Raw genomic sequence first — 26,340 nt, 5'->3', positions numbered from 1 at the left:
CTTATTCTGGTACTTTAGACTTAATGGCTGGGGATGCCTGTCCCCTGAAGACAGTGCAAGTTGGTGTAACTGATGCAAGCACCAAGGGAGTTCAGAGTAACTACTAATACCGAATATAGGAACAACATACTGTAAGGATCTTGTTTATACCATTTGTGCTTACAGGAATTATTCAGTGGGATTTTGATATACAACAGGAACCAACTTCAATCACAATACCACCCAAGACATGATTTCAATAGGATATTCGGATAATGCTATTCAACTGTATATTGATGTTGTTTTTGGGCATGAGGAACCATCATCAATCTGAGATGAGATTGCTGTCTCACTGACTTGGAGGTATGGGTACCAGTGTAACCCATCTCACTAGTGCAAGCCCGTAACTGTGTGCACTGCTCAGCAAGCCTCAGCTTGACGTCTAGCACCAAACATTAAAGTCTTGGAGCCTTGTGAAAGTGGAATGCACAAAGAAGAGTGCATGCCTTTCAATCCTACATCCATTTCAAAGCTGTTTGATAAAAACACTGTTGTTTTCTAAATCCATTTAGCTCTTTTGCTCACAGTATGTCGGTGGCGTTTAAAGTTCCTATTCATACAGATCCTCGTCTTCCCAATTCATAAACCCCCGGAGAGATTTCACTTTTAAAAGTGATGTCAAATGGCTGTTGATCCACAAGAGCATGCTGGGCGCCTCCCAGCATTGCATGTTAATGTTGACTCGGCCTTCCTCATTAGGCTTGGCTGAGGTGCCTCAGACATCTCCCACATCAAATAACTAGCGGGGCTTTGACTGTGGAACCAGGGGATGAACAACTGCTTTAAACCTGACCTGACCGTTTCAGAGCTAGAGACAGGACAGGCCTAGGGCCAGTCTCTGAGAGAGATGTGTCACAGCTGCTGCTCTACTGTACCTCTGCACGTTTGCTGTTTCTCTCCCTCCTTTATTACAGGGTCTTCTTCGAATTATATTTTTCTCTCATCTCTTTTCAACTCTGCTTGCACTCTAAGGGAAGTACAATTTCAGTACTTTCTTTTTCTCTTTCTTTCTTTCTTTCTTTCACAGCCAGTTATACGTACACACGCATACACTACTTATTCTCTATTTCTCACTTTCTCTGGCGCACACCATTCCCCACAGTACTCTCCCTCCCCCTCTTTTTATCTTAACTCTGCCTCGAGTCCCTCAAGGGAAGTCCAAGTTCACTGAAGCTCTTGTTTCATGCAGATGAAGATTACAAGTCCGGACTGATGGGGGAGTGGATCAGGCTAATTGGACTGGGGATTACACCAGCGTCATCCTCCTCTGATTGTACTTTGCTGTGAGGAACGCAGCACGTCCACGTCTTTGGTCCACAACATAGCGCAGTTTAACGTCAAATGAGGAGAGTCGTAAACAAACTGGCCTCTTCTTGTTGTCTAATTAGAGCTGAGAACACGCTGATCTGGGCTGACGCTACGAGGCGTAACCAGTCCTGCGCACTTTCGGCAGTCCTACCAAATGACTCCCTGTGCACTTAACAGGATAGTGGACATTTAGTATCACGATCAAAGTTGTGATGTTGTTTACGATTTGGGCCTGCTATCTTTAGCGAGACAGGTCTGAGGATTGCAACTGAAATATGTCTTGGCTTGTCTCCACTGAATGTACAGTATACATTTCATCAGCTGGTGAGCCCAGGACCAGACAGTGCTCATGTTGCAGGACCCCAGACGGTTTAGTCATTGCCTGATGAAAATGCAGGTGAACTGGCTGACACAAGACCGGTCGGTAATGACCCCTTCCCTCCACCGACACACACACATCCACATAAACATACACACACACAGGCAGACTTTTTAGTGCTATCTGCATGTTGTCCCTCACTGCCTGCCAGTGTCTGTAATGTGATCACAACAGGATGCAGTATGGGAAATGCTCAGATGACTCCCTATTTAGTACCTGTCAGTGGGAGCTGGCAGGAACCAGACATACAGCTTAATGAGACTCCTCATATCATTTAAGAAAATGCTTTGAAGTGCAAAACTACCCACACGTAACCATAGCATTATTTGTGTTGTGCAGAATCATAACATAACTACCAACACTGCTACTACCACTACTACAGTACCATTACTGCTGCTACACCTACTACTACTGCAGTACTGATCCTACTACTACCATTACTGCAGTACTGATCCTACTACTACCATTACTGCAGTACTGATCCTACTACTACCATTACTGCAGTACTGATCCTACTACTACCATTACTGCAGTACTGATCCTACTACTACCATTACTGCAGTACTGATACTACCACTACTGCTACTACAACTACTACTACTATTACAGTACTACTATTGCCATCAGTACTACTACTCCCACAACTACAGTACCACTATTACTACCACTGCTATTACTTTCACTACCACAACTACAGTACTGCTATTACAACTTCTACTACTGCAATTCTAACAGGTGTATTTAAATATATATTTCCATTAGAAAATAGCTTTAAATAACATTGTGAGGAACATAGAAAGTGTGTTTGCAGTTTGTATAGCTGATAAGCTGTGGTCATTTCTAGGACAGGAACAAAATGAAAACAATATAAAAAAACTGGGATATTTAATCCTGGGAAAACCCCCCCAGCTGACATCACTCATCAAAAGTTGCTGTTAATGTAGTGGCAACCGCTCACAGATAGCAGCTTCTTAGGAAAGCTGTTGCACACCACAGCAACCAAACTGGGCTTGAGTGAAAATACAATTTCCTACATTAAAGGCCGGATGATTCCACTGCATCCTGCTAGGCTTCTGATGGGAGGAAGACAAGAAAGCCTGTAAAATGTCAACCTATATCATGCAAAATCAACATACAATGTGAGAGCACAGCAGCCCTCCTAGCTGAAGTCTTCCCAGAGGTGCCCAGACACAAGCACATGAAAGCAGTCAGGGAGGACCGAGCAGCTGAGAGCCTGCCAGGTATTTATTATTCATGGAGAAAATCACAAAAGTGGAGAACAGAGGGGTCAGCCCTGCAGTAACTGACTCCAATAGGTCTCAGGATGTCACCACAGATTATGAGGGCAAGTGACAGAAATGCCCTTTGTCTGCTTGATTTCCTCTATTGCCCGTAGGTTGTGCACCAATTCTTTCTTTTTTTTACCTCCACACACTGGCACAAACATGTTTAGCTCTGGTAACTAGACCAAACTATACATGGTATGCATGGGATCCAATTATACTGTATACTTTATTTTAGTATAATATATATATAATATACTGTATTATAGTAGGCTGGAAGCCACATTTGGCATTCACCTTCCCATCCCTTTCTGGAGTAGGCTACTTCTTGTAATCTTATCTCCATAAAAATAAGAAGATAAAGGAGACATTCAGACCTTCTGTGAAGTTCCATCACATTAAGACTCAACTTACTGATGACTATCTAATTTAAGCGCAGATGGAGATTTCATACATTTGCATCTTGTCTCCAGGGGTCAAAATACAAGATGGAAAAGAAAGCAGCACTAACAGATGTCGGAAGACGGCAGTCAACCCAAAGTTATTCAAACCCAAACTTCCTTCTTCAATGACCCCAAACACCTACCATTATACAAAGTACACATCACAGGGTTGATCAGCAGAGCATGGTTCCAAATTGCCCCCACTAGACATCCACATCTATACCATGAAGTGCATTATTGAAGTGCATTATTCCTCACAAGACAAATCTATTCATGAGGTATCCAAGCCTTCCAAAGGTACTGTACTCTATCAGTCGCCTCTAAGGTAGGTGCAGATGGAATGGTGAGGACAGCCAACTGATATTTTGCCCACTCTCACCAGACAGTATTATCTTTCCACAGATTATCAACGGCGATTTCACCCTTGGAAGAACTCTCATTCTGCCCAGTGCACCACCACCACCACCACCACCACACTAGAAGGATCCAGAAAGCAGAATGCACCACAGAGCAGTGTGATGGACGGGAGGGAGGGTATGAGGGGTACAGGTGATCTCGAGGAGATGAATGATTGAACAAAATCGATGTCGAGGGGAAGATTACGGAGCAAGATGGACTGGAGAATTCGTCGAGGGTGCCCAGTGTCTCATTGAAGAGCAATGAGGAGTTCAGAAAGAGGATAGGGGTCCATCTACAAAGGCAGATAGGGAGGAGCACCAGTGAGCTGGCTGGCAGGGATTAATGTGTGGATTTGCTGCTGGAAGGAAGGAGGACATGGGTGGAATGGTAAGAGGTGCTGCTCCTGCTCTGGGACTGAGGAGCTGATGTACATATGCTAATGATAGGAGAGGAGAGGAGGAAGGAGGTGACGAGAGGAGGTGAAGAGAGGAGAGGAGTTATTAGGATGCATCAGCAGCCCCAGGCTCTCTGTCCCAGAGACCATGAGAGAAGCAGAGTTCAATTACATTTGATTAATTTATCAAGTGGCAATGAATAACAATGCTGGTTGTGCCATCCTTTCAAACATAAAACCCTTGACAGGAGGTCTGCAATAAAAGCCTACAGTGTGTCATTATAGAAAAAGAGTGGGGAACACAGTGAAGTGCACAATATGCAACCAATGAGTGACACCTGAACAGCTATCTCAGCAACACCTGTGTTTAAACACTATACTGATACAATAAAAACTAGTGGATCATGGTCATCTTACTTCAGGTGAGTTCAAGTTTGCCTGTACTGATGTTAGTTCTGAGGTAGATTTTACAGTAACAAGACAACTCTCTTAGCTAAAAGTGTCTCTGCCTAGGAGATAATTATGTTTTATAAGTGTAATAATCTGTCAGGAAAGCTCCCCAGACCCCATAAGAATGACATTTTAAGTGTTTTTTCCTCCTTGCCAGCACATTGTAAAACGAGTGGCCACAAAAAATAAATCCCCGCAGCCTCTCATCCCATAGTGGTTGAGGCTGTAGCAAAAACATCAGCTGATTGTGCCAGATAGCAGCCCCCCTAACACACAAAGCTTTTTTGAATGCCTGACCAGTCTTTCACTGGATCCACTGGTCTGCACAGTAATTGTGGCTTTGAGGGAGCGAGAAGAAGGGAAGACGAAATGCTTGGGCTCCATTAGGCCTGTAACTTAAACCATCTGATGGAACGTCTCATGGTTTTTAATGTTTCGGCGGTGGCTACTGGCGGTCATAATTGGCAGTTGAACAGGCTTACAGTGCACTCTGGATATAGAGACATCAAGTAGATGTTTTCAACCAGAAAGGCTTTCCTGTTAACCAATCACATTTCTTTTTTTTCAATCAGGAACAGAAACATTTGAACACATCTCATTAATTTCCATGAGAAATTAGAAATAAAAGTGTGAACTGTAATGTGAGATAGGGAGATGAGGCGTGGAAATAGGGAGGCTGGTGCTGCACTAATCATGGGTTATTAAATATGAACTGAAGAAGTTCAATATGACTGTGCCTCATTCAACTTCACTCCTTACAGGATGAAAAGTCTTTGCCACAAATATATAATATATTCAAAAGAAAGTCAATCAGTTACCACTATAAAAAGAAAGAAAAAACTAGCATTGGAAGAATTAAACATCCTACTGTAGATAAACACAAACCAAAAATGCTCTATAGGCTGTTTCCTGCAGCACTACAACAACACAGTACATCACAGAGTTCCACATTTCACTTTAAGTCATGCTAAAATGAGTGGAAACAGAGAGTGGAGAGAGACTAGTAAGAGGATGTTTAAAACTCCACAATATGATTGAGGGAAGGATGGAAAGGGAGAGCAGGAATGGAAGGCTTACGCTGTGTTGCATTGTCCTCCACACTATCCTCTGGGAGCAGCAAGAAAACAACAGAGAACAGAGGACTTTAATAGAACAAATAGAGAGAGAGAGAGAGAGAGAGAGAGAGAGAGAGAGAGAGAGAGAGGGAGAGAGATAGAGAGAGAGTTGCAGAGATAGAGAGATAATAGGCAGTAACAAGAAAAAACAGAGAGAGCGAGTAAGAGAAAGATGAAAGAGAGGGAGACATTAGGCATACAGGCAGCAGAATGTGATATATGTGCATTAGTCAGGAATCCAATAGGCGACAGAGCATCTGATAAATAGTGCTGCTGAGATGTTCAATCCCCCTGTCTCCTCACTGGGGAGAGGAAGCACCTCTCACACGGCATCAAAAGGATCCCTCCCAACTATCTGAATGAAATCTACCTTTACAGTTTTGCTGATGTGAAAATACTGGATCCGTACAATACTGTATGTGATTGTTTGGTTTACATGCAACGTCTGTGGCTGTTGATGTGTGAGTGCAATCAAGGGAGGTGTGTCTTGGGATGGTAGGCTTCTTGGGTAACTGCAGCAAAAAATACCATAAACACACTCCTAAACCTTGTGGAAAGCCTTCCTAGAAAAGTTGAAGCTGTTATAGCTGCAAAGGGTGGGCCAACATCATATTAATTCCTATGGTTTAAGAATGGGATGTCACTCACGTTCATATGCGTGTGACGGCAGACGAGCGAAAACTTTTGGCAATATAGTGTATTGTACACCTTGTAATGACGGGGGTTGTTTTCACAGCTACAAAACTGCCCTGGAGATTGTGGAACTTGAGAGGAACTTTCTTTATTTTGAGGGACATCCAGTTATGAGCTGTCCAGTAATGGAAGCTGACATTGTCAAGCTTCTTAGGGTAGTTTTCCTGTTACATATGCTTGCTTCTAGCTAACTTACCGTTACATTGTCAAAGCCATCTTTAAGACCCCGTCTTCCCTCCCCTGTGCCCCTCCCCCAGGGTACTCCCCTGTGCCTCTCCTCTCTGCCCTCTCCCTCACCAGTCTGTCCAGGCTGGTGCCTGCAGCTGTGGTGGGCCTCTCCTCAGGACTGTAGGGTCTGAAGCGGGCATTGAACACGTCTGAGATGCCACGGGCAGACCTGCCCATTCCGGAAGGTTTCGGCTGACCGCATCCTTGGAAAACCTGGAAACGATCCGGGAAAGAAATACCATGCCCAATTACCACAGTGAAGCGCTGTTAGCTACAGTTACCTTACTTGAAGGGAAAGCTACAATTCTGAGGGAGAGAAAGAGATTGCACGTGATGTATTCTAGTATTCTGTGTGCATTCTCAAGATTCTTGCAGAAAATAAATAGCTATATACAATTCCATACGGTTTCACCTTTTCTAACACTTTCTAACACTTTTCAAAGAAGTTCAACAATTAGTGGTTAGAAAAGTATAATGAGGAAAATAACTTGAATTAATATGACTACATCTGTTATGGTGTCTTTATAGAGTTAACTGTAGTTCAGTAATTTTCAACAACATTTTCGCTCCAGCTGCTTGTGAAAATGTACACAATTAACACCTTGTTCAGGGGAATTAGAGATGGAGAAATTAGTATCTAGTTAGTGTTCGTTGCCTGGCTACAGCAGAAAAACAAAGGCTGGAGACACTGTGTAGCTCCTCTTCTTCAAGCTCCAGTCCTCCCTGGTCACCAATGCTGGCCCCTGGTCCTCATGATGATTGAGCACTTTAATGTGTAGCGTGACAGGAAGCTGTCTTCTCACCAGCACCCACCTATACCTCACAATGATTACAAGGCAGCCATTCTGTACGCCGCATAAGCAAGCTGATTTCCACGGCAGTGGGCGGCTACGGGGATGAAGCCATTCAGCTTTGAATCTCAATATGGCAGCAGCTGACGCATTCTCCTCAACCGGCATGATTGTGTAAGGACTAGATAGGGCCATGTTACAGAGCGGTGCAACGATTGCAATCTCAGAAAATGTTTGCAGGCGGTCTCTTTCAGATGGCGAGGCGCATACACAACGAGGGCAGCTCTGTCTGTGCTTGCTGCTGGAGTGGTTGGAAGACGGAGAGGCAAGCTGCCTCTATTTCAAGTTCACTTCCGTGTGGTTCTCCATGAGGGAGATAGACAGGGATTCAGAGAACTATCACCATAGCACATTGACCAAGATTCAACCACATTTAAAGCTCTTGTGAAACCGGGAGGCCCGTTTCTTTCTCTGAAAAAGGTTTTCCCTCCAGCGTCCCTCTTGCTTTAAACATTTCATTCTATAAAGGTTGGCAATATGTTTGCAGTTTTCTAGTGTCTCTATGTGTTGTCAAACAAGACAGAGTGCCAATCGGATGATCGCCTGAGAACAGTAAACGTTGATTCTTCTAATTATGTTGATGTTTTATCTTTATATCCATGTGATTTACTGGGCTCGGTTACTGTGGCATAGTGGAATACCAAAGACAAACATTGGTGATTTTTGGGATTCTGCACAACCAATTCCTTTTAACTTCCGTCGAGCTAAAAACACTGAGTGGACCATGTCAAAATACACACTGTTTTAAGGTGTCTCATCCAGAGATATTCACACCAAATGATATGGATTTCAACTTTACCTTGGCTGAAACCTGCATGCTGTTATCTTGCATGGTCATGATGGCCTCTGAGATCTTGAGATCGATTGGCTCCATGACCGCCTCAATGTTAAAGGGTCCCTCCAGCCTGTCTGCTACCAACAACATGGCATCTGTCACAACACAGAGGGCACATCAGCTCAGAGAAACGCATGAATGTACACACACACGCAGCTGTACTCACAAAGCTGCAATGACACACACACACACACAGTATCCTTTCTTATTGTAACTCATCAGTCGCCTGCTGTCAGTCCATGACGAAGATAAATTCAATAAATTTAATTTACAAATGAGTATATAGCTGATATGCATATATCAGAAGCAAATGTAATCAAATTATATCAAATAAAAATAGCCAATAAATCCCTTATATGTATGTAAACAACAAATACTAACCTGATACTTTATTCGAGAGCAGTTACAATTGTGATGTAAATAAGCTTTCCATATCACATGTATTTTAACTACTAATATTTATGAATACAGACAAAGACAGAAGGTGACATCCACACAAAATGCAACACAGCCACAAACAGCCTGGATCCCAAAATCCCTCCACCCCGCTTTGTATCCAACAAGAGCAACCACAAGAGTGCACACTGTTCTCCAGCCTTCTGTCTGGTAATACACATCCCTTCACCAGGTGTCTAATAGTGTATTTGAGGAAGTGTTGGGTAACTGTGAGAACTCGTAAAGGGCAAGGACAGGAAGAGTAGGCGTCAGTACATCAGACACAAGGACCAAATTACTGTGGATGAGCCCTGGCGCCGATCAATACTGAAGACAGATGACTCGCCTGTTCCAGCTTTTCGTTTTCATTAAAACAATGTGTTATTAATCTGTGTTCATACAGAACCTATTACTCTGGTTGGAATGGCGATATTGATCTAACTGGTTCTGGAAAAGTTGGGGAGGTGAAAAAGGTATTTGATCTTTTCATTAAGAGCTTTGTCTTGTCTCTGCAAAATATCATAAAAAAGCCTGTACAATGGTGGTTGGGGTGGTGGAGAGAGAGAGAGAGAGAGAGAGAGAGAGAGAGAGAGAGAGAGAGAGAGAGAGAGGGAGGGAGGGAGGGAGGGAGGGAGGGAGAGGGAAAAGAGAGAGAGGCATGAGCAACTGAGTTTCATTAAAGAGGAGGAAGGGGTGAAAGCGATGTGAAGACCTAGGACTGGAGTGTTAATTAGAGGGGAAGAAAAGATTATGTGTCAGCTGAACGGCTAGAAGGAATGCCTACCTGTCTACCTGCTGTAGAGGGTAGGAGGCCAGTACTGTAGGAAATACTGCTGATGAATGAAACTCCTTTAGTGTGTTCCTGCATTATACAAACAGTATAATGATGATTTAACCAGATGCATGAGCCACATTTAACTGAGTTTCTATATCAAAAGGTTCAAACTCCCCCAAAACTCAACAGTTGTCTATAAAATAGTCCTATGGTTGTCTCTTTGTTGTTGTCATTGTTTTGTCTAGGTAGCTTCTGTAGCTCCATAGAACAACACAGCCTTGGTAATAGAGCTGCTGCCTGGCTCTCGTCTCCTGCCCCTCTCTGTTAGTGGTCCTGCCTTTGAAGAGAAACTCTGTTTGTTTACTCTGCAGCTTTAAATTGGTTGTGATACTTGGTTAGAATTCCATCAGGAGCTGGTTGGAGGTCATCACAGAGGCCCAACCTGAGGCCTGTGAAGTCTTCAGCAGCTGTGTGGAAGTGCATGTGAGAGGGACAGATAAGAGTACTGTACCTGCTGTGTGGATGAGTGCAAATGCACATGTTTGTCAATGCATGTGTGTGGTATAGTACAGTAGGAAAGCAAAGCTGCTACGGTTTAAGGCCTCCAAGGAATTTGCCTCAGCCAGGGCCAAGCTACAGGTGCAGCTCCCATTACTCTGCCATACAAGATCCAAAGACATAAATGGTACTACATCAATCGTCAATTGAGTTCAGAGTAACTATTTTTCATTTAGCTTAATGAATATTTTATGGAGACTGAGTATGAGGCAACTGCTAAAATTGCGAGAGGAGAGGGTTATTTCTCTATGCTTAAATAACTTTGCCAGGGCGGTCACATTTGGGAACATGGAGCGGAAAAATGGAAGGTCGCTGATGAGAAGTGCTTTAATGAGAAACTCCTTCTTACCATAAATCATTAAACTCAGGGAGGCAAAGGTAAACCCAAATGACTCTGTCTCCTAGACTGCACAGTGTTGGGGGAAAGAAAATAGGAATGCTCCTGTATGTTCTCTTTGCTGTGCACAGTAAGATAAAGCAGACAATCCAGAAACAAAAGCAGGTTTGAAAAATATAAATAATATGAATATAATAATAATATAAATATAAATGCTGCATTGCCATGATCTTCTCTGGTTCACTGTCAGAACCCATTTGATCTGTTAGAGATATCCAAATGCTGAATGAATAAATACAATCTACAGCATTAAGATGAAAAAGGTTATTTATCCGATTTAGACAGATGGCACATTTTCCGCCCTCACTGAGGTTGTAGATAAAGCAGGTATTTATTTCCCAGCATGCATGTGTCTGTAAAACCCCTATATCCTAGATATTATCTCAGCAGTGATACCACTGTAGGCCGGACACATGGGCCAATTCCTTTCATTAACCAGGAATGGCAAGTGAGCAACCACAGGCTGTCCTGTATTGCCCCCAAATGAATGAAGAATGTGGTTATCAAGATCAATTGCAGTGTTACGTTATAACCAAGCATGTGGCTACCACATTTCCACAGTTATTTCCACAGTTGTTTAACAATATCCCATCCTTGCATTTCTATTTATATGTTGTACTCTGTTTCTTTTTAGAAAGATGTGCAACAGCAGAACCCTGCTAGCTGACAATCAAACTTCGATTTTGTATTCAAATCTATTCATTATTCCTTCGACAGAAAACAAATAAATAATGTACATACTGTACTTTTATCCCCATAACATGAAAAAAATATTTACTGTTGGAAAGATTTCTGACCGTAACCCTGACACATTTTTCTGAGACGTGTAAAAGAGTAAAAAGATGTCTTTGTATGAAGGCAGGTGCGAGACAGTAAGGTCTTGTTCGGCCATATTTGCTTTGGTCGGATTTAATCAGAGGGACAGTTAGACTTACACTAATAGAGTCTGTTGAAATTCATCTGGACGCCCATGTCAACAGACTATGGAAGGAATGCTTTGGTAAAGAGAGAGAAAAACATACAGCTGACCTTCGTGTAGTATGGAGGAACAAACTGGCTTTTCATGTGCTTTTAAGGCAAAGGTGGTTTGGAAACCATTGATTATCAAAACAGCCCATAGGGAAATGTTCCACTAAAATCCTTTCCCACGTCTAAACTCTAAATCTGCTAAAATGTTAAAAAATAAAAAAATATATATTTTTTTTAACTCAAATGTTTATTATTGACAAAAATCACTAATTTATTAGCAACAAACTCAGTCTATTACTGTCTTCACTTAGTATATATATTTTTATTTCTGTATATGGAATTTCTAAAGAAAACACCAAAAGAAATGTAGAATCATTGTATTCAGGCTTCTCTTGGCAGACACAAGCACAACAGGCGTGAATATGCTTGTTTGTTGTCAGTCTGTGGATGTGCAAACATACACGTGGGAGGATGTTGGACGCCTGTAGGAATAATTAGTCTGAATTATTTAAAATTATGGGAGCATCTTAATTAGGAAAGGGACATTCCTAGCAGTTGTATGGAAAACAACAATTACTCATATTTCATCCTTGAACTTTATTCGCTTGAAGTGTAGAGGAAGTTTAATTTAGATGGCTTCAATATGCTCTCAGAAACACCTGGGCAAAGTGTCCTTTATGAAAGACAAAGAGAGACAGACAGAGACAGTCTTCACCAACCCCTCTTGAACAATCATCTATCAGGTGAATTCATGAAAGAGAATGCCTCTGAGGAGTGTTCACCTATCTCAGTATCGGTGTAAGTGTAGTGATTTACACAAATCCCTTTTTTCCTGCAATTCTGAATAAGAATAACAAATATTTCTACAAAGATACTGTATGTTAATTGCCCAAAACTTCTATTTTTCAAATAAACCTAATTAAGTTCTGACTGGAAGTGCAGAGGATTGCTTCATTTACAATAATCTTTTTTTTGACAATGAAAGCTTTGGGAGGATTAAGCTTTTGGTGAGGACTGTAGTCTGGTCTAATTGGACAGCTGACTTCACACTTTGAGATTGGAACAAATAGCAAGAAAACTATTTATAGATGACAAGTAAGAAAGTACAATGTTGTAATGGAATGGTTGCGTCTTTGTGTCACTTCCTGTCACATGCTAAATCCAAAAGGGAAAGCAGCAGGAGAGCCCTTTTACGTTCCCTCTTCACACACTCAAAAACCTATTGGGCACACCAAGGGTAGTTGTGACACTTTTATCCTTGTTAGTTTCAACGAGATTGTCTATAATATTGCGTTCAAAATGTTCAAACACTACATTTGACCTTTATAAAATGGTGTGGTTATAAATAAACATTTGAAAGCATTGTATTTTCTTGAAAATACAAGTAGTGAAATGTTTGTGCATTTACACCATGGTACGTCATTGAACACCTTTATTAAGTCCACGACAACATTGTCCATGGCACCATTGCCATGTATAACAATTAGTTTTGTCTTTGTTATTGGGCTGGACATTTTGTTGTTGTTGCTCAGCATGCTTTGTTTGGGTTTGCTTCTTTCCACTGCTTTTGTCAGGGAGGGCAATTTTTCTTTTTGTGTCGTGAATAATATACTTATGCTCCAAGATGCCCTGAATGCTTTTGAACCTTCTCTTTAAGTATTTCCATTTTTCTCAGGGTTATTTATAAAAAAAAATCACAAGGTGTTACAACCAATCCTCACTCGTGTCAGAATTAATTAGCTTCTATTTCAGCTCAAACATTTCCATTGCTAACTTGCACCAAGTATCTGTGCACAATTTGATTATAAACCTGTTTGGTGAATGGAACTACACTGCTGTTGATGCAATCACCCCAAAAAAGGTCAAACAAAATGACTGTCTTTCCTCAAAATCTGATTTTTTTTTACATTATAACTGACAGTCTCACAGTATCAGTGGAGCACATGACTAAATTGAGCATACCGTGAATCACATTGTTCTACCCTCCTGTCTGGAGGAATTGCAAATGTTACAACTCATTTATGTTACAAATAACACCCGGTCAAAAACAAGGTGATTTTAGCCTTCAAATACTTAATGTCTGAAGTCTATGTTGGTACAGTCATATTGGCTAATGACATACCCATAAAGAATTTACAACCTACATGTACCTTTAATTTACATTTACTAAATAATCTAGTACTGAATTGACCTGTACATTTGCAGATTGCTATAATGGCTATTTAGTGACATTCATATGTGATGTTTGGTCTGAAAGCTTTCATCACCACTGAGAACACTATAATCTAACTGGCATGAAACACAGTTGCAAAACATGCATAACTACCTAAATGTAGGCTATGTGAAACACAATAGAGAAAACAGAACACATGGCCATCTCTTATAGAAACCGTTTACAATACTCCAACCACAGTCAATCTTGGAATCTGTTAGGATTGCTTTAGCATTGAAATATAATATCTATCGAGAATCTGTGCTTTGTATGATTACAGAGAAAATATGTGATGGCACACATAATAGCTCCAAGACATCAATCCAGTATGTTTACTTCATGGTCTGCACAAGTCTTTCACGTCTGACTCTTTGAATGGTTCTTCAGAATGAGCCATCAATAGGTCACAGCCTTCTAAGCCTACTAAAATACATTTTTATTCAGATGTGGACCTCCATTGTAAATCACATAATGGCTCCTCGAGAGCTTCTAAAAGCTCCTGATTATACAGTATGCATCATCATAGGGTGTTTGAGACCTCTCAATCAATTGAGTTATAAAATATGCTGGATTGTGAACTTGTTTCAGTGTCAGAATTATTTGACAGTTGTGAAAATTGACAGTACAATTAAACAAAATTAACACTTTAGGTTGTTTCCATATTCAGTCTTCACATTGTGCATACACATTATGTTGCCTTCAGAAGAGATATCCTATCCTCAATTCTCAACGCACCACATACAGTAGTATCTAAAATCTCCATGCTGCCACCAGACAGTTCACCAAACCAAACTCCTACAACACTGATGACCACAAATGAAGAATATCTCCAAAGGCCTGTCTGCTCTCTCCATTCAGTCCTTGCAGTAAAAGCATGCTTTTCCCTAGAGGCAACTCTGGTCATATCCAATTCTGTAAAACCACAGGAGGGGGAAGATGCAGCCGGGAGCCCAGCTTGAGGGTGTAGGGAACTATAATTGCCTGTTGATGAATCTGATTCTTGACTGGTTCTGAGTATTTTAAGAGCATATAAGTGACTGGATTCACTTGAGCTTAAGCAAACTGATGAGGCTAAAGCAACTTCAGTAACGCAGTTACATGGAGCTAATGAAGTGTTCGAGTTGCGTGTGTTGTTGTGGTTGGAGGAAACACGTGCTCCTGGTTTGTCTCCTGATGTAGTCCTGATGCTGCAGCTTAAGAGTGAATCACGAGGAGCTGGAAATATTAGGAATCATGCGTGAGTGTGTCTGTATTTACGTATGTGTGTGTGTGTATGTGAAAAGAGACAAAGAGAGAGAGAGCAATAGTCAAGAGTCATACAGACAGCCCTCCCACACATGTAGATAAGCAGCTTCGATGCTCCTGCGTATGCCAGAAGAGATTAGAGGAAACCAGAGTGAGACTGTGAGGATCCTGTTTTGAGGAACTCATCCAGCGCTGAGCTGTCTGACAGGCAGGAGACGACCGGCTTGTTTGTACCTGTCATACGTGTCACTGACACCACCCGAGACTTGCTGTTCTCTCAGAGATAAAGATCTGTCACCCTCCTGACAGATGGAGGGTCTAAGTGGCTTCATAAGTGGGTTTTATATTGACCACAGTTTTATTTAAGTAGTCCAATGCTCAAGATCGGGGGGGGGGGGGGGGGGGGGTTGTGTGACAACTGCAAAGTCTGAAAAGGAGTGGATGTAGGGAAGTTATAACCCAAAGAGTCTGAGAGGGAATAGGTGGAACACACTCACCTTAACACTCATCTGGGACAATACAGCCAACAGTGGGGAATGAAATCTGGACAGGCTCAGTACCATAAAACAGTATCCCCCTGCGTACCAGCAGTTCCTCAGAGGACAGCGGGGGATATCATCTAGAATTCTCATGAATCGGGAGGTTGTGGGGAGGTTTGGTTACACTGAGACACAAGCCATGCAATTAAAAAGAAATGAGCAAATAAAATCAATGCGGATCGCTTACACTGTGGTGACAAAGGACTGAACAGAGGACAACACAGAGCTAAATCTTAATTAGCCAGAATAATGAAGGAGCAGCTAGGAAAAGAAATTCAATAATGGAGAACTGGGAACTTTTACTTTGCATGAATAATTTTTTCCTTGTCCATCGATGTCATACAAGCAGGAACTAAGTCATACGTTAAAGTTCCCGAAAACCTGACGATAACTTGCTCTTTCACTTTTAGTGTGTGACTTTGTGGAGGTACTGTAGTAGGGCACACACGTATAATTACACTTTACCAGTCATCTCTCTCTACCTCTCCCTGGATTTTCCCAACAAGGTGCTGACAAGAAAAATGATAATGATGTGTCGGTCATAATACTGAGCTGAGGGCATTTGTCATGAGGGCATGTGACTGATGGTCTGGTGTCACTCATCAGCAAAATCATGAATCCTCCCAGGCAGTCCTCTCACACCCACACACACGCATACACACACACACACACACACACACACACACACACACAAAAATAATGAATGTCCATGCACATTGTCAGTGACACTTCTTTACAGCCAAGCAGCTGGCCCAAAAAATCATAGTAAGATACAATATTCTATACAATGACCATGTACAAATGTACTGGAATTAGAAGCAATGTGTTACATGAGGGTTTGATTAAAGATGTAAAACACATGACACTTGATGCTATCCAAACTGAAGCAAGGTACAGTACCACAGAAGCTCATTTTAGGTTGATTTTCCCATTTGTATATGCATGTCTAGTTAAACCTATGATGTGGTGGTAACAGCATAGCTACATGTCTAAAGCCAGAAATATGTTTGCAGAAACACATGTTGAGGATTGCTGCTGCTCCCATTACCCCAGAAATATAATCTTGAACTGAATGGTTGTGACATCAAAATATTGGTGTTATGCTCATTGAGGTCATGGGTGGTTTACTTTCTTACGCAAACTGGATAGAAGATGGATTAGAAGTTTGCCTGGTTATGATGGCCATTAGTCAAATAATATTCCTACAATACATTTTCTATGTATATACAACATATATATTAGATTTTCATCTAATTGAAATTACACTGGTCCAAAATGGTGGAAAGTTTTGCAGTGCTGTTGCACAATGGCAAGTGAATGAATGTATTGTAGTTTAGGAGAAAAGTAGAAATAGGGAGAGTGAGAGAGAGAAAACTAGGCCAGTTTTTTTAAATGAATAACTTAGATGAAGAGACGGAGCATCAATTCATCTGACAAAAGACTATTATTCTTCTGCGTGAGTGGGCTCCTTCACAGGTTATTTTGTCAAGACATTTTCAAACTGTCGCTATTTCAGGCTTGCAGATAAGATTGACCCATCCGGTGCATTTCAGTGAATGTTTTCTGTCTTGCAGTATGACTGCTCTCAACTTCCATTCAACTTAGAGATGTTGTATTGTATATCGATGTTTACCACACAGTAGCTTATATCAAATATACTTTGAAAACGTTTAGTGAAAATAGACCAATGCATTGTACATTTATTGAGTACTCTTTCCGCATGGGACCTAATTTTACAAGAACCGTTTTGAGCAAAACATACACTTTCATGAATATTTTGATTCAGTAATAAGACAATGATCTTCTACAAGTCTAGAAGATCTTCTACTGTATAAGTAACAGTTTAGTGATGTATCCAGATATGGGCCTGAACCAGAGAGAGACAAATGCTGTCCGTTACAGCTATTATAGGACTTCCCCTCCACTGAGACCCAGGTCCAGACGGTCACTTATCACTGCTGCTGGAGGCTTAGTTTCAGAGATTAGATACTTGCCTGTCCCCTTGGTCTCTGCTGTTCAAGCAGATTGCCTGTTGATTCCGGAAGAATCAGAACAAAGATGCTGACCTAAAATGTCTTAAACTCAGGATCCTGGGGGGATTGTGATGACAGCAGCGTTTCAGATCCATGCTTTTATCCCTGGTCTTCTCACATTCATCCGCAGGTTGAATCCAGACAAGTTAAACTGCTAAGAAGACAAGCCTTGAATGCCCTCTCCCGCAGTCTTTCCGATCAATGCTATTGATAGTGACATTTAAGCATGCGCGAAGGCCGCAGGTAAATGTCATAGACTGACTCGCCAAACGAGGGTTACGGCTCGACAAGGACCAAGCGACCCTCAACTCATAGGGGATGATTGGAGAGAAAGATGACAGAACACTAACAAAGCTGATCTATAAACCTTCATATTGGGAAGATGAGCTCCGGTGGTAAAAAATTGACCACTGACATATTTTAGGAGGACCTCGACACCAGGAGGCAAATCAATTTCTTTTTGAAGCTGCATCATAAGCGAATCGGAAAGCTTTAGCAAGAGAAAATGAATAGAATATGTCAGCAGACGTCAAATAATGAATCCTTCACGGAACACACAAGCAAAATGTCCCCAGGGGACCAACATATCTGATTGATATACCGTACAATTCTCCATACAACCCAAACAAAATCCATTTCTAAAATCAATCAAAAAGTATTCCGCAATTAAAAATCCACTACAATACTTCTATGCTCGAGGGTGTTTTTGTCAAGTTGGATTCATACCCTTGTTAATACAACAACAGATTTGGCCATTACTGTCAAATATGTTTATCCATATAACAGCTTCTCCACCCCTACCTTCTCCCTTTCCCTTTCCCTGCCCTCCCTTCATCTCCCCTCTGAACAAGATGCAAAGTTTTTAACATGTGTCCGCCTTGTCGTGAGATGTGTCACTAGCGCATGGTGGGCGTCGTTGCGAGACAACATAGGCGCCAGTGTCGTCGCAAGAGAACAAGTGACACCTCGTCTCCCTGTCTTTATGCCAACCGTCCTGTCACACCGCCGCCCGGCGGCTCAGGAGCGCTGTTTGTCTGACACCCTCTGTGGGGACCCGGCTTCAAAAACCCTCCTCCCGCCATTTTGGGGGAAAAAAGCATATAACAAATACGTTTTTGTCCCACAAAAGAACAAGAGGGAGTGGCGCTATATTTGTCTCCTCTGTAACCATTAGACAGGAGGGCTTATGGCAGCTATGCGCTCAAGTATTACTCACTACCAGGCTCAGCTTGAGACACCATAGAAAATGTGTTTGCCTACGATCTGCCTTTCTTTATCAATCCCAAACAGCAGGAGCCAGGGCTTTGCACACTATGAGAGGGTTCCGGGGACAGTCTACACAACATCTCAAACAGCAAAAGGAAATGGTTGCATAAATACGATTTTAGTTTTGTCTCTCAAAATCCCTTAAAGCTGAACAGAACACGCCACAGCGATGTATCCTACTGAGGCTTTGAGAAAAGACCCCGCCTTGGCAAAGCATGTGTGGATGCAAAGACAGACGAACTGACAGACCGACAAGAACGGCAGGCAGTTAGACAAACAGACGGACAGACAGGTAGACTTACAGGAGTCAGTCAGACAGGACAGAGACAAACAGAGAGACAGACAGATAGACAGACAGACTGACAATAAATGCAGACAGACAGACTGACATCAAAGAGGAATAGGTTGCTCTGTAAGGTATTGAGTGCTTACTTATGAACAGGTTCCATTCAGAGTCCAGGTCGGCCTGGTTGGCCAGACAGCCCCTCATCACATTATGGCAGTAGTTGTGGCAGGGCTTCAACCCAGGCATGCCTCCACAGTACGGGCAGTACAGCATCTTGGTCAATGCCCGGATGCAGGCGGAGGCAACATTTACCTGGAGAGAACAGAGATCAAGATATAAGAGATGAAGCCAGAACTGCTGCTTGTGTGGTTGTCGACCCACCTCCATTTGCTTTTCTATATTTTTTCACAAAAAATATGGTTGTAATTGCCAGCTCTTTTAAAGGGACATTAATGCAGCCATCCTAGTCAAACCTTACACAACACTAACATAACCTTTTCAATCTAATAATGTTCTGTTCTCCTGGGATAGGTGGACAACAAACAGGCTGGCTGGACATCATATGCAGTGAGGAGGGGATCTGACAGGATGAGGTATGCAGCGCGAGCCGAGCCTAAATCTGTGTGAAGGCACCATCTCTGCCGCTCGTCCGCATTTCTGTCCGGGCCTGAGCAGAGGTGACAGCAGTCTCACATCTGCTTCCCTTCAAGGGATGGAGATGGAGAACAATGGGAACATCTGGTAATTGGGCTGTCAGAGCCTGTATTCATGCTTGACTTCAGAGTTTGTCCAACTTAAACCCTGTGTGCCTTCTTACTGTGTGTGTGTGTGTGTGTGTGTGTAGTAGTGTGTGTTTAATGGACTGACTCAGCCAGGGTTGAGGTTGTAGTTTTGACAGGAACATATTAAACATGTGTGTGGTGTGCGTGTTTGTGAAGAAGTGGTTTTGAGAGGTTGGAAACATTCTTGTTGGCCATTGTTATGAGCAGATCAAAGGTGTTGCTGCCTTGAGTCAAGAAACAAAATGCAATCATCTCCACATTAAAAAGACAATGGGAAAGAGAACATTGTGTCACAGTCCCAATATTTTTTCTAAATTCACTTTTTATCACCACAGATTCAGTATCTCCCTCTGTGACTCAGTCAAAACCAGGCTGAAAAGATAACTTTCTCACCCCTCTCAGAATCCTTCAATAACAGTTCTAACAGAGACAGAACCAGGTCTAGTGATCCAGCAACACATTAAGATGAAAGAGAGAAAAGTGTTTTATATTACCAGCAGAAAGATAGGAAGAGAGAGTGGGGAGAGAGAGAAAGGAGACATAGAGAGAAAAAGATGGAGATTAAAAGAAAGAGTGAGGTGGGGAGGTAAGAGAGGCACACAAAAAGAGATGGATAGAAAGGGGGTGAGAGAGAGATCATGTAAAAGGAGACAACTCTGTAGCCCTTGAAAGCTGCTACTTGAGAGCAGACATTACACTTAGCTTTTAGTCAGGCTAAAGTCCGAGTTGTTCCCATCGCCTCTGCTGCTCCTGGATTTTTAATCGGGTACTGTGATGGCGTACACTGCTGTATCTTTGAAGGTACAAGTGTACAGTACTGTATATGTGTGAGGGACAGATTTGTATCCTGTGCACATGAGCGAAGCGTTGCGTGTGAGCGAGCATGTGTGTGCGCAAGTCTGCGTGCGTGAGCGAAAAGAAAAGCAGGTTTCCGTACCAGCTGCTGGATCAAACAGCGCAGTTCTGACACATGCAATTTGCCAGTGACATCGGCCGCTGTCTAGGGAAGAGGCTTTGAACAGTGGCGTGCTGTTGATTTCATCAGTAGATGCCATGCACAGATCTGTGTTCTGGCAATTTGTTTTGATCAGTCAAGGAGTACAAGCAGTAGAAAGGAGATTTGAACAAACTAGATTCATTTAGCTGCGTGAAAATATGTACCGTACTTTTACTTGTCTCCACTTTCATTTCTACTCAATAGGAAATCTTTCTAGATTACAAATCTTGTTTTACTGACATCTTCTTGGAAGACAGTATTTTCCTTCATTGATGTGGTTCATCATTTTTTCTGCTGCATGTGTTTCTGAATCGTGTTGTTAAAACCAGCAACAATCATTAAAAGTTGGAACATCTCCTGAACTAGTAAACGGAAACTGCCAATGTAGGTTGTAGAAACGAATGTTGCCAATGTATGTAGAATCAGGTTGTATACAGAAGGGTTGTCCTTGCTTTCAAATTGAAAACAGTAAATTACAATTGACATGAGTTTGTGCCACACATATATTTCGACCTAAAGTAACAAGTGTATAATCTGATTCCTTAGTAATTGCTAATATATATATATATTTATATACGTATATGTTCTTTTTAATGATTACAAGACAAAATACACACACACAAAATTACACTTGGCTGGCCCGGGTAATGTCTCATTGGAGAACATTGCAAAAATTCCAATGGGTGTCAAGTGTATCCTGCTAATGGCCTCTATAAATATATTGTAAATATAACAGATCCCTTACCATTGTCCATTGTTTTTTTACACCATAGACAAAAACACACAACCACCATAATTCAGTGGAATGGTATCTCTGCATAAACATTAAGCATTAAAAAAGACATTAGTAAAAGCGAATGCTTTTTTTTATACAGTGAGCTTGCCAACTTTATTATAGGAAACAATCTGCTCTCCAGGCCAAGCATGAAATGTGTCTGGAATAACATTATACAAGCCAGAGCTTGTTGGTAGGAAACTACTCAAAATAAATTCCTTCTATCTTGGGGACCATCAGAACACAATCCTAATGTTCTAGATGTTGAAAACCAACACCAAGGAATATCTCAATGTCATATGAGAAACAAAACATGCCATAAACACTTTCTTTGGGATGTATGGGATATGAGTTGTTGAGTTTTTTTTATCCATTGCGAGAGTGGGGACAATTAACTGGTAAGTATAAACTTTTACCAATGTATATAGGCTCAAAACTATTTCTAGGTATGATAAATGCAAGCCATAGCCAGCTATAAATAACCTAAAAAATCTAACTTCAGATTGCCAAAAGGACAGGTGATAAAAAAAATATCCCTCGAGTGGTGTGGAATCAACATAACTGTGAATTACACTCTATTATTACGAACACAGGAATAAGTGACAACTCACTGAATACATTAGGACGTTTTAAGATGTTGTGGATTTAGTAGATTTTGGTTCAAATCAATGTTGTTGTTGCATGACAGGTCAGAATTAGCTCAGTCACATCTAGTGGGCACGGCCATGCAGTGTTAATGTACCTGAAAGCAGTGGACAAAAAAAAATCTGTGGAGAAAAGTCGCTCTGGATAAAAGTGTCTACTAAATTACTAAATGTAAATCTAGAAATCCTGTGAACACATACAGTGTTTGACTGCAGGCTGAGGGTGTAGGTGGGGAGTGTTGTAACCGATCTGTGGTGAGATTCACACACTAATCTTCTCATCTGGCTATTGAGTGCCGTAAATAAAATGACTTGTGCAGCCCATAGTGTAAATATGTGCTGTGTATGTGCATGTTTGTGTTCTGTCAGTTCCTGGATTTGTGCGTACGTGTGGATCTGTGTGTGCATACAAGCATATATGAGGAAAGGGAGAAAGAGTAAGTCTAGTCTAACAAGGTGGCCATCCCTGTACTCATGCATACTGCTAGGGTGAGCATTCTTTATGGTGGATTGAAAATACAGTAAACTGTAATGATGAAGCCAAGTCAATGCAGTCACCTCTGCAGACCAAATACCTCTTCTCCTAGATTCCGGTCTTGGTTTCCTACCAGTGTCAGGTTGCCTTGACTAATTGATTTCAAGTATCATTAAGAAAACATTGGAGAGCATTTTCAAGGAAATAATAACGCCTCTGAAGCTGTGATAAAATGCAGAGAAATCCTCTCTGGGGTTGTGAAAATGACTTTTAAAGACGGTTCCGTGAGAACCGTGAGAAAGAAGGGCGTGAGATTTCCGGACGTGTCACAGAAACAGGGGTCTATGCACATATGGTGTGTGCTCCCTTTTGGAACAACAGTGACGGCAAGCTACCTACGGACACTGGAAATTGCTTTGTGCCACCCAAGTGATAGACTAGTGAAAAATGACAGGAAGGTGTGCTGCGTCACCAAGGCCAAACAGAGCACGCTCCTCAGGGAACACGGCTGCGCCAGCCAAAATCTATCTCCCAGTTTTGTCATAATTATTCAGACAGGATGCGTCGAATCATGCTGAATCCCCATTTTGGGATTGGATACGGGCGAGAGGGCACCACATTGCCCCAGCGGCCCAGCTCAATTCCAGCGCTATTAGCATCCACACCGTCATCACTGATCTGTCACTGCACCGGCCAGACTGCCATCTGCCACTGCAAACAACTTGATACACACCTACAGGTATAGACTTTGAGTGGAAATGCAGGCCATCAAAAAAGCTCTTCCGCTCCACACAACAACAACAAAAAAAGCACCAGGTCTTAAGCATCCCTTTAGTCACTATCATAAATCCAATTCAGAATTAGCGAGTCATGTAGTTGTGTGGCGCATTAGCAGAATCCTCACTATAAATCTCACCATGAGCCTGATGGGAGCTGGAGTTTAGCCTCCTTTAAAGACTGGGCCGCCACACAAGGAAGCTCTTTGAGAGGGGCTGGCAGGAGGTTTGGCTCTCTGCTTCGACAAGACTCTTCTACGTTCAACACTGAATACACATACACTTACTATTGTGTGTATGGTACACAGTGCTGGCCGGGAAAACACACAACATCATAGATATTTTTCCCGCACTGCGAGTGAGCAGGATTTGATCACAGATGGAGACATCTAAATGTGCATGTCTAAATGAGTTATTGTACATGCGTATATTTTTTACGAATTCCAGCGAGCTGCGAATTTCACAGTTCCAATATTTAAATCTCTAATAAAATAAATAATGAAGCTGTTATTCATCTTTTTATATTTGTAATATTGAATTTCTAGTTGTAAACACCCAATATCTGATTCAAGGAGATAATATAACTATTTGACAGTCTGTTCAAGAAAGGAAAGTCTTTTTCTAGTTTACTGTAGAGATGAAACACAGATGACACAGACCTTCACTTTTCAAGTTACTTAATTGCCTGGTAAAGAGTCAAATTTTGAGTGACATATTTGTGTTGAGCCTGTTGGCAAGAACACATCAACTCTGCTTATAAACTAAGTATTGGGAGGCTGGAAGCGTCTTTCTGCTTGTCCTTCTCCCTCTCTTCCTCTGCTTTTTTTTCAAATGAAACTATCCGGTGAGAGAACGACAATCCTATAGAGGCCAGAGCCTTGTCAGTAGCAACCCGGCCAGAGTGCCTCAGAAGACAGTGAGTGCACAGGTGAAATCCACACGAGAGCCCGTGTGACTCCCCGCAGAAGTGTACGCCTGGCCTTAGCAAGCCACAGGGTCATCCTACACTTAGTTTTTTTGGCAGGACGTGAGACAACACCGTTGATTTTCCACGACAAGCATCGCGCTAAAAGCTCCGACCCAGCCCCCCCTTCTCCTCTGTGGATGCAAGTGCCATGTTTCGTTATCCTTACGGCCGCTAACCCCTCCTTCTGCATTAATAGCTTCAGGATCCAGTGCAGAGCTTTGTCTCCGTGTATACTTGACCCCAGCAGGTCTGCAGCCCAGCCTGCATGTCAGAGTTAGAACAGGGTCCTTCTGGCTGCCAGGACACCCAGGGCACCGAGGACAAATGTCACAACACGGGTGTTGACAACATGCCCTGGATGCTTGGTATAAACAGATATGACTAAATCTTTTCTAAATAAGGTTCAAAGACAGAGTCAGACAGAGTTTTGGATGAACACTCTGTGCTCATTATTAAGATTTCATTCTGGGATTTATGAGGAAGTCCAAATAATTTATTAGTCACACCTTTACCTTCCATTAACCACTTGATAATTATAGTGAACTCAATGAGATTTGACAAGGTTGCACTGCACAAAAGTTTAACAAAGTGTTACTTGAACAAAATATATTTTTAAACTAATATTTATTGGAAGATGAAACAACAGTTTAATGTCTCCATTACTTCTTTTCATCTGCATGAGAAATTATTCGTAATCTTTATAGCTTTTTCAACACTTTTGAATGTGAAACCAAAGCAATACAATAAGTTAATAAAGTGTTCTTGTCTTTAAACCTAACTTTCTGACTATGGACAGTGACCTAAATCAAGTTATTTTCTCCAAATCTCCACCAGATAGTTTCTTGAAAAACATCTTGAATGCATGCATTGATTTCCTCTCCTAATGTATTTACAAAGGACAACATGGGTTGTCTGATATCCTGTCCAACACTCCTCAATAATTCTTTCTCCAATCGAGAGTTCTTAATTAAAAAAGAGCATCTCTGGTCCAGCAATCAATGACGTGCCAACCTCTGTGAGCCAGGAGCCATCTGCCCACCGGAGCACCGCGGCTGAGCCCGCATTCCCAGCAAGCTGTGCAGCGCCAGGAGCCAGCAAGAGGGGGTGGGGGGTAGAGGAGGAGAAAAGGAGAAAGAGAAATGAACACAGAGAAACCCAAGAGAAAAAGAGTCAGACAGAGAGAAACCAGGAAATAAAAAGTGAGGAAGAGACTCAAAAGAGACGGAAAGATTCATATAGAGAGGGGATAGGGAGACATCTTAAGGTGTTTCTCAGCTGGGTGCATCTTTATCCAGCCTGGGGCTTGGCTGAGCACCATGGGTAAGATGACCTCCATATGGAGCAGGTCAATGGGCTCTCCACAGACTCTGGGACCATCAAACATTTCTCCATTGGACATCTGTTGTGCACTAAAGAATCAATTATAAACTCACAATTACACTACAAATATTACTGTAGCAAAATCATAGAAATGCCATTGCTACAGTGCAATTAGATGAAGATCATAATCAAACAATATCAAATGTAAAATAGTGTTTTAAGATGTTTCAGTATGCCTGATAAAAGCCTGGTAACATAATTAGTGACCACTTGGTAATGATAAGTGTTGGTTTGGCTAGTTTTATTGTTGTATGGGTGAAATGCGAGAGCATAATGTGCCGGTAAATGTTACCGCAGAACAGTGAACTCTTCCTCATTTTCCAACTTGTCAGCAAAAACGTAGGAATTTGTCAGAACTGTAATGATTCCCCTTTAAAGTAAATGTTGTGCATAGATTAGACTTTGCCTGAGA

General features: G+C 41.8%; 1 protein-coding gene across 2 annotated transcripts in view; it reads right to left on the bottom strand.

Annotated features, from left to right (window-relative positions):
• Positions 1–26,340, bottom strand: part of gpc6a (glypican 6a) — a 76,624-nt gene that overhangs the window by 7,989 nt on the left and 42,295 nt on the right. The window contains exons 4-7 of one of the 2 annotated variants that reach the window (XM_062447050.1): positions 19,279–19,444; positions 8,382–8,512; positions 6,801–6,944; positions 5,773–5,802 (exon numbers count right to left, since the gene is read on the bottom strand). In XM_062447050.1, coding sequence (XP_062303034.1) covers positions 5,773–5,802; positions 6,801–6,944; positions 8,382–8,512; positions 19,279–19,444 — 471 coding nt within the window. The remainder of the gene's footprint in view (positions 1–5,772; positions 5,803–6,800; positions 6,945–8,381; positions 8,513–19,278; positions 19,445–26,340) is intronic. The other variant, XM_062447051.1, reaches the window with a different exon arrangement.

The sequence above is a fragment of the Osmerus eperlanus genome, chromosome 21 (assembly GCF_963692335.1).
Source record: "Osmerus eperlanus chromosome 21, fOsmEpe2.1, whole genome shotgun sequence".
NCBI classification, from domain to species: domain Eukaryota; kingdom Metazoa; phylum Chordata; class Actinopteri; order Osmeriformes; family Osmeridae; genus Osmerus; species Osmerus eperlanus.
The sequence above is the reverse complement of the archived record's forward strand: the minus strand, read 5'-3'. Positions and strand labels throughout refer to the sequence as shown.